Source organism: Eriocheir sinensis, chromosome 20, assembly GCF_024679095.1.
Source record: "Eriocheir sinensis breed Jianghai 21 chromosome 20, ASM2467909v1, whole genome shotgun sequence".
Lineage (NCBI taxonomy): Eukaryota > Metazoa > Arthropoda > Malacostraca > Decapoda > Varunidae > Eriocheir > Eriocheir sinensis.
The window spans coordinates 7,181,043-7,190,519 of NC_066528.1; the positions used below are offsets into that span (position 1 = coordinate 7,181,043).

Consider the following 9,477-nt stretch of genomic DNA (forward strand, 5'->3'; position numbering starts at 1 on the left):
GGGTATATCAGTCATCCTGCTTCCACAGTAATAGGCCTAAGCACTTGTCAATGCGCCTATACAGGTCTGCATTATCAAACTCTTCGAAGGCTCATTCCATCCATTTCGAAAGGCTCTCGGAAAAGTTGTCGGGGTTTCCATGGGTGGGTTGTTTCCTGAGCCCGGTGGTAGTTTTATAAGGCCTCTGCGCTGTGAACGGGAAACCCACTCATGATAATCCAACGTAGCTCCATATTAATAACCCTTCGAAGGCTTAGTAGATCAATTTCGAAATGCTCGCAGTAGCCGGGGTTTCCATGTGTGGTTTCCTGAGCCCGGTGGTAGTTTTGTAAGGCCTCCGCGCTACATGTGAATGGAAAACACACTCGATCGTGACAACTCGACGGAGCTCCTCTCTGACCTTAAAAAAATAGTCGTAACAAGAACCTGAAGCGTTTGATAATACGATTCTCAGTCATTTTGCTACCACGCTAATACGGGAATACCTCTAAGCACTCGTCAACGCGCTCATATAAACCTGAGAACAATGACCTTGATGAGAACAAAATCTACGAACAGACGGTATTTTGCAATGCACATATGTGATTCAAGTTATTTTTTTCTATGACAGATGTCAAGGTATATGGCACTACTTAAACTTCGCTTTCCACGCTGTGACGCATGAAAACTTTGTTCACTAGGGCAAAATATTCTGTTTTCCATGCCTCGCTGAATCCGATATGTTCTGAGCGAAGCAGCGGCCAAAGCAGGGAATAGACAGGCGAACTTGTAGCGCTCCTGGAAAGGTTAACTTCTGTTTTGTTGATTTGGTTGTTAGTTAAAATAAACTTGTGAAGATAAACATTGATAACCCGCACGTCACACTGGCCCTGTGTCCCGGGGTAATGGTTCTTCCCCGCTGCAGGCGCTGAGGCCAGCGAGATCGTGATGAGCGCGGCTATAACGCGTCCCCATTGTACCTTTATCTTACAAGGCTGAGGGTGAGGGAGTGTCGACTAATTACCAAACACTCATTTGTAAAGGTTGACTCTGTGGACAATATATAAAGATTCTTCTTGGTGATCTGTAACACCTTCATTCCCGAAGAAATCTAACTCTACAACTAAATCATTACCTTTTATTGATATATTTTGAGGAAAGATAGCGATACGATGAGGCAAGAATTAGATAGGTAACGATGGATAATTAGGATGGAGGATAGATAAAGAAAATCAAACAAATAAACAAACAGCAGTATGTAGCCTATATAGGGAGATTCAAGGGGGGGGGGGGGGGAGTGCCCATACAATATTACCCATTTTGCTTTAGATAAATAGACTGAGTTAATTGCTATCCCTCAGAACGTGATATAAATAGGCAAATCTCTTCTTTAATTAAGGTGGCCTGGCCGGGCTCCTCATAGTTGCAACATTGAACAAAAATGGCAGCCTGTGTGTTTACCTGTGTGTGACCTAGACGTCCTGTTATCGTCGAGAGGATATCCTGTTCCATGGTCAACACGTAGGCTCCCTTCACACACAAAGATTCAGTCGCCATGGTGCAGACCGGTGTGCTTGTTGCTGCCTTGCTCGCTCTGGGTGCTGGGGGCGCCCTCAACCCCGCCTCGGCCCTGCAGTTCTGTGGCGCCCCTGATAAAGAAGTCGGATACTCAGAAGACGAAGTGATGTTTTCCAATGCAGAAAAAAGCAATCTGTGGGCCGAAGGGTACGTGCAGCCGGGGAGATATTTTGCAGGGATCAGCGTCAAAGTAAATCAAGGGAATGTTCAACACGTAGCTTGGTTCCCTGCTGCCCCTTGCTTCCCTGACACAGGAGAGAAGTGGGATTGGGTGAAGGTGAAGGTAACAAAGGACCTACAGGGAACGCCTCCGACTCCAAATAATCATTGCTACATTCGCTTTGATCTTGTTACCACTTATTGCAAAAAGAACTGTAATCGTCATGGTATTATCTCATGTCGGTCCCTTGGAGGTCTGAGTGTTGTGGCTCGTGGGCCCTCAAACTGGAAAAGTGACCATCCAGAAATAAATTGTCTTGTAAAAATGGAGTCGAGGCCACCGCCCCCTCCTGTGTACATCTGCAGGAACCCTCCATTCAGGCCACCTCCAAACACTACGGAAACGACATCAACAACCACAGCCACAGATCTCTCCCCGTCTTCTGCGTCATCTGCGTCCTCGTCTCCGTCGGTGGTGCTGCTGATAGTGGTGCCGGTGGTGGCGGTGGTGATATTCCTGGTGATAGTGGTGGTGGTGGTGGTGGTGGTGGTCTGCCGCAGGCGACGAAGACGCAGATCAGCGGCATCACGTTAGTATTGTGTCTTTTCCTTGTTGTGATTTTACGTAAGGTCACAGGTCGGTATTCCCAGACGCTTCCGCCGCTCACATCAACTATTTCCAAGGCCGAAAAAGGACATCAATCGGGTTATAGTGAGTGTTTTTTAGGTTTATGGTATAGAAGAAGGGTCAAACTACCAGAAGGGTCATAAACTACCCCTGCAAGTCCCCGAGGCTTCTTACGAAAACCTTGTCAAATGTGTGTGCTTGGGTTCGGCGTCCAAACACACGTAATTGACAAAGCTTTCGTATACAGTGTTTAGGGCATTTCCACGAGTAGTTTTACGGGCTGGCGGTAGCGTGACCCTTCTTCTGTACCATGAAACTAAAGAGAACCATACAAACCCGAGTGATCTCCTTTTCGACCATTGGAAATATAGCTGACGCGAGAGGCGAAAACGTCTGAGAAAACCAACCCTTTTACCAAGCACACGTATTTGACAAGGGTTTCGAGGGAGTTTTGGGCATTTCCAGGGGAAGTTATATGACTCAGGTTGTAGTATGACCTTTCTTCTGTGCCATGAACCTAAAAAAGAACGCATTAGAACCCCTGCTGACCTCCTTTATGGCCTTTGGAAATAGTTGATATGGGAACCGGGAGCGTCTGAGAACAAAGACCGTAGCACAGCCGGAAATGCGCTGCTCTCGTGGGGCTTCGAGTCTCAGCTGTCATATGTAGCTTTGTAGTTATTTATTTATTTTTATTTGACGATCTCTTTGCCGAGGCTGTTTGACCTTTCAAAGCTTCGATGTGGAAAACTGTATTCCATCCTTCGTCTGCCTTTCTCAAACCTTTCCATGTCCCTTTGTTAATCTCTCTCTCTCTCTCTCTCTCTCTCTCTCTCTCTCTCTCTCTCTCTCTCTCTCTCTCTCTCTCTCTCTCTCTCTCTCTCTCTCTCTCTCTCTCTCTCTCTCTCTCTCTCTCTCTCTCTCTCTCTCTCTCTCTCTCTCTCTCTCTCTCTCTCTCTCTCTCTCTCTCTCTCTCTCTTTCTCTCTCTCTCTCAGAATAGCAGCCACATCCTTTTCCTATGTAACTAACTACTTGTATTCTCTCCATCTTCATTACACTTCTCGTTCTTCTGCTTTGTATATTCAAGTCTAAGGCGCAAAAGAGCCATCATGTTTTTTCTTTCCTCTCTTCGCAAAAATTCACTCAAGTCTGTCTACAGCTTAAAGGCCTCGCGGATGACCTGGTTATTGTGTCTTATGGGTGACAGATCAGGCTGAATCACCCCCCCCCCCCCCACACCCATTCAGCTCCCACACTCCCCTCTCGTTCTTGTAATCCGTCAGTTTCCCAATGAATATTTCAGTGAGGTGTCTTACCACTGTCGGCCAATAATTTGCTTTTATTGCCCGGAATTTCGTTTCCCAAGACTGGTTCCATTCGTGAGTCCCGTCTGGATCATCCCGGAGTATTTTGAAGTCCTTCTCAGTTTCCACTTTCCTCATGGTCTTCATTTGTCCACCATATAATTTACGTAAGCCAGGAACATAATATGTGCATCAGTGTGTGTGTGTGTGTGTGTGTGTGTGTGTGTGTGTGTGTGTAATTCACCACGGCCTGATCACGAGTTGGACTCGCTTTCGCCAGCGGTACCCTCCCGACACGAGCAAGTGCTCATTATCGTCGATCTCTGGGTACTGCCAGGACCTCACACACCACACACCCCATCCCCCTTGCTCAAGGGGGGACAGTAACCACTCCTAGTCATCGGAAAGAATCCGGCCAGAGCGGGGCTCGAACCGCCGCCTGTTTGGCCGTGTAGCCTTGCAGCACGGCGCTCTAACCATTGAGCTACCGGAGCGGTATAAGCTAGCGGAGCGGATGTGTGTGTGTGTGTGTGTGTGTGATACTAGAAATGACAATACGTATATAGAATTATTAAAAACTGATTATACTACTACTACCACTACTACTAATACTCGTTTGTCCCTTACTACTACTACTGCTATCACTACTACTACTGCTGCTACTACTACTACTACTACTACTGCTACTACTACTACTACTACTGCTACTACTACTACTACTACTACTACTACTACTACTACTAGTACTATTACTTTTACTTATTAATATTATAACAACTGATCAACAGGCATGGGGGTCCAGTATCATCACCAGCCTGACCCACCCACACCCACACAAGACTATGTCATCGAGAACAACCTGTATGAACCACTCGGAGGCCTCGCAAACCCCACCAGAGCCAGGGATGACCAGCAACAAGTATACGTCGTGGAGAACAACCTGTATGAACCTCTCCCTGGGCCTGTAAACCCCACCAGAGCCAGGGATGACCAGCAACAAGTATACGTCGTGGAGAACAACCTGTATGAACCTCTCCCTGGACCTGTAAACCCCACCAGAGCCAGGGATGACCAGCAACAAGTATACGTCGTGGAGAACAACCTGTATGATCCTCTCCCTGGGCCTGTAAACCCCACCAGTGCCAGGGATGACCAGCAACAAGTATACGTCGTGGAGAACAACCTGTATGAACCTCTCCCTGGACCTGCCAACCCTGCTGCTACATGTGAACGGCAAGGGACGGTAGTAGTGGAGAACGATCTCTATGAACCACTCGGTGTCCCTCGTACCAGCACCACCAGAGGACACACCCATAGATGAAGACACTGACTTGTATAATAAGGATTCCTATAATATAACGACAAGGGACAGCAGTCGTGGAAAATGGTCTCTATGAACCACTCAGTGTCTCTCGTACCAGCACCACCAGAGGACATACTTTAATAAAAAAAAAGTAATGTGTATGATAAAGATTCCTATAATTTAACTCGACCATGCTGATTATGAAGCTTAGATACTGTCATGAACCAACTGAATGCGCGTCCTGTTATTAAGTAAGGCTTAAGTAAGTTTAAGTAAGGTTCCTGAATTCCTGTACTTTTTATAGGAGGGGACAGTGCCGATAAGAAAACTACCACTAGGAGTCTTTTGGTTTGCCGCATAATCTGTTTCTTGTCCAAAGGCACACAGACGGTCACAAACAGCATCATTACAGCTGATAACACTTGGACAGCAGCACAAACTCTTTCCTGGACGCTGGGCAACAAGCACACACCGTTCCTTGCCCCACTGCCTTAGGGTCATGTTCGTAAACTTTCAGCGCCAAGCACACACATTTAACAAGGCTTTCAGGGGATTTGTGGGCATTTCCAGTGGTAGTAGTTTTATGACCCTGGTGGTAGTCTGGCAAAGTTCCTGCACCATGAAGGTAAAGAAACACTCAAGATGACGCGTTTAACCTCTTCCTTGGCCTTTAGAAATGACTGAGGTAAGAGAAGGATGTGTTTGAGAATAGTGACCTTAGAGCACCGGACTGTTACTTAGCCTTGTGTTACAGCGTGTTGCCTGTGTTAAGTTAAGTCACGGTGTGTTGGTGGCCGTGTTTCTGATTAAGGCAATATATAAAGATTCTAATTGATGGCAACATAAAACTGTCATTCATGAGCGCTGTAATTACAAACCACTATCTTTTATTAACATATTTTAAGGAAGGATTGTATTTCAACCCAATAGATAAGGAAAACACGAAACACAAACAGGAGCTATACAGTCTGTATGTGGGGTACGCGCTGAGGGTTAGGGGAAGTAACTCGTGAGGGAACCCGTAGTGCCCACACATTAGGTGTTATCCGTTTTGCTTTACATAGAGTGAGTTATTATTTGGAACAATGTGGTATAAGTTGGAAAATCTTTAATTAAGGTGGCCTGAGCTCCTCATAGTTGCAACAGTGAACAAAGATGACAGCGTGTGTGTGCGAGACGTCGCCGAGAGGATATCCTGTCCCATGGTCAACACGTAGGCTCGCTTATCCACACACAGAGATACACTCGCCATGGTGCAGACCGGTGTGCTTGTCGCTGCCTTGCTCGCTCTGAGTGCTGGGGGCGCCCTCAACCCCGCCTCGGCCTGGCAGTGGTGTTGCGGCCCTGATAAAAAAAGTCGGATACTCGGAAGAAAACGAAGTGATGTCTTTCAATGCAGTAGGAAACAATCTGTGGGCCGAGGGGTTCGTGCAGCCGGGGAGAGATTTTGCAGGGATCAGCGTCAAAGTAAATCATCGGAATGCTCAACACGTTGCTTGGTTCCCTGCTGCCCCTTGCTTCCCTGACACAGGAGAGAAGTGGACGAGGATGAAAGTGAATGTAACAAAGCACGAAGGCGGGGATCGTGGTATAAAATATTGCTTCATTTTCTTTGATCTGGTTACTGATTATTGCCGAGGGAAATGCACTCGTCATGAGCGTGGCGAATGTCGGTCCCTTGGAGGTCTGAGTGTTGTGGCTCGTGGGTCCTCAAACTGGAAAAGTGGCCATCCAGGAACATATTGTCTTGTAAATGTGGGGTCGAGTCCATCGCTCCCTCCTGAGTACATCTGTGAGAACCCTCCATTCAGGCCACCTTCACGCACTATCCCACCTACAACCATCACCACAACCACAAATACGACAACCACAACCACGACTACAACAACCACAACTACAACCACCCAAACAACTACATCTGCGTCTTCGTCTCCGTCGGTGGTGCTGCTGATAGTGGTGCCGGTGGTGGCGGTGGTGGCGGTGGTGATATTCCTGGTGATAGTGGTGGTGGTGGTGGTGGTGGTGGTGGTCTGCCGCAGGCGACGAAGACGCAGATCAGCGGCATCACGTTAGTATTGTGTCTTTTCCTTGTTGTGATTTTACGTAAGGTCACAGGTCGGTATTCCCAGACGCTTCCGCCGCTCACATCAACTATTGCCAAGGCCGAAAAAGGACATCAATCGGGTTATAGTGAGTGTTTTTTAGGTTCATGCTACAGAAGAAGACTGACTACCAGAAGGGTCATAAACTACCCCTGGAAGTGCCCGAAGCTCCTACGAAAGCCTTGTCAAATGTTTAAAAATATGACCTCGATAAACCATATTAATTTCGGCGCCCAAGCACTTGATAAAGCTTTCGATGGAGTTTCGGGCAATTCCAGGGGAAGTTTTATGATTCAGGTTGTAGTTTGACCTTTCTTCTGTGCCGTAAACCTAAAAAAGAACGCATTAGAACCCCTGCTGACCTCCTTTATGGCCTTTGGAAATAGTTGATATGGGAGCCGGGACCGTCTGAGAACAAAGACCGTAGCACAGCCGGAAATGCGCTGCTCGTGGGGCTTCGAGTCTCAGCTGTCATATGTAGCTTTGTGGTTATTTATTTATTTATATTTGACGATCTCTTTGCCGAGGCTGTTTGACCTTTCAAAGCTTCGATGTGGAAAACTGTATTCCATCCTTCGTCTGCCTTTCTCAATCCTTTCCATGTTCCTCTGTTAAGCTATCCCACCCATTCTCTCTCTCTCTCTCTCTCTCTCTCCCCCCAGCATGACGGTCGTCGTCGTCGTCGTAATGGCCACACTCTTCCCGCAGTGCCCTGCGTGCCGACGCGGCGCGGACTGGCCGCCTCCTGGCGCGTCGGCGGCGAGGTACAGGTCGACGACAACCATGTGGACGTGGCGCCGCCCACGGGCCCCACCGTGCTCCCGCGCGTGGCGCCGCGGCAGCAGGAGCCCGACTACCTGTACTTCGGCGACGACGAGGAGCACATCTACGACGAGTTCCCGGAGCCTCCAATCTACGAGGAGATCCCCGAGCCTCCAACTTACGAAAATGTCGCCGAGCATTCACAATGCCACGTAGACGAAGATTCAGACTCCGATGACGGAAATTACCTGACCCCGAGGCGCGCCCCTCCGGGCACGCCCTCAGGGGTCACAGAGGGGTGAGGCGAGGCTGCATGACCCTGCTCCCGACGCACGGGGCCCGGCTGCTGCCACACCCAGGCTAGCACACCACGCAGGGGTGAGCACTGCAGGATGAGGGCAACCTGCAGGGGGCAGCACCGTGCCCGCCAGACAAGCAGGGGGCAGCACCGTGCCCGCCAGACAAGCAGGGGGCAGCACCGTGCCCTCCAGACAAGCAGGGGCAGCACCGTGCCCTCCAGACAAGCAGGGGCAGCAGCGTGCCCTCCAGACCAGCAGGGGGCAGCACAGGTCCCTCCAGCCCAGCAGGGGGCATCACCGTGCCCGCCAGACAAGCAGGGGGCAACACCGTGCCCGCCAGACAAGCAGGGGGCAGCACCGTGCCTTCCAGACAAGCAGGGGGCAGCACCGTGCCCTCCAGACAAGCAGGGGGCAGCACCGTGCCCTCCAGACAAGCAGGGGGCAGCACCGTGCCCGCCAGACAAGCAGGGGGCAGCACCGTGCCCGCCAGACAAGCAGGGGGCAGCACCGTGCCCGCCAGACAAGCAGGGGGCAGCACCGTGCCCGCCAGACAAGCAGGGGGCAGCACCGTGCCCTCCAGACAAGCAGGGGGCAGCACCGTGCCCGCCAGACAAGCAGGGGGCAGCACCGTGCCCACCAGACAAGCAGGGGGCAGCACCGTGCCCTCCAGACAAGCAGGGGCAGCACCGTGCCCTCCAGACAAGCAGGGGGCAACACCGTGCCCGCCAGACAAGAAGGGGCCGCACCGGGCCCTCCAGACAAGCAGGGGCAGCACCGTGCCCTCCAGACATGCATGGTGCATCACCGTGCCCTCCAGACAAGCAGGGGGCAGCACCGTGCCCTCCAGACAAGCAGGGGCAGCCCCGGGCCCTCCAGCCAAGCAGGGGGCCGCCCCGTGCCCTCCAGACACGCCGGGGCAGCACCGTGCCCTCCAGACAAGCAGGGGGCAGCACCGTGCCCGCCAGACAAGCAGGGGGCAGCACCGTGCCCGCCAGACAAGCAGGGGGCAGCACCGTGCCCTCCAGACAAGCAGGGGGCAGCACCGTGCCCTCCAGACAAGCAGGGGCAGCACCGTGCCCTCCAGACAAGCAGAGGCAGCACCGTGCCTCCAGACAAGCAGGGCAGCACCGTGCCCTCCAGACAAGCAGGGGCAGCACCGTGCCTCCAGACAAGCAGGGCAGCACCGTGCCCTCCAGACAAGCAGGGCAGCACCGGCCCGTCCAGACAAGCTGGGGCATCACCGTGCCCTCCAGACCAGCAGGGGGCAGCACCGTGCCCTCCAGACAAGCAGGGGGCAGCACCGTGCCCTCCAGACAAGCAGGGGCAGCACCGTGCCCTCCAGACAAGCAGGGGCAGCACTGT

General features: G+C 51.3%; 1 protein-coding gene across 2 annotated transcripts; it reads left to right on the forward strand.

Annotated features, from left to right (window-relative positions):
• Positions 1-1,478: 1,478 nt before the first annotated feature.
• On the forward strand, positions 1,479-8,310 carry LOC127001130 (uncharacterized). Of its 2 annotated transcripts, none has more exons than XM_050865317.1 (2): positions 1,479-2,306; positions 7,763-8,310. In XM_050865317.1, exons 1-2 carry the CDS (start codon positions 1,535-1,537, stop codon positions 8,116-8,118), a joined length of 1,128 nt encoding a protein of 375 aa, XP_050721274.1. In that variant the 5' UTR covers positions 1,479-1,534; the 3' UTR covers positions 8,119-8,310. The 2 variants fall into 2 exon arrangements, with proteins under 2 accessions (XP_050721274.1, XP_050721275.1); XM_050865318.1 differs by lacking the exon at positions 1,479-2,306 and adding an exon at positions 4,889-7,020.
• Positions 8,311-9,477: the final 1,167 nt, after the last annotated feature.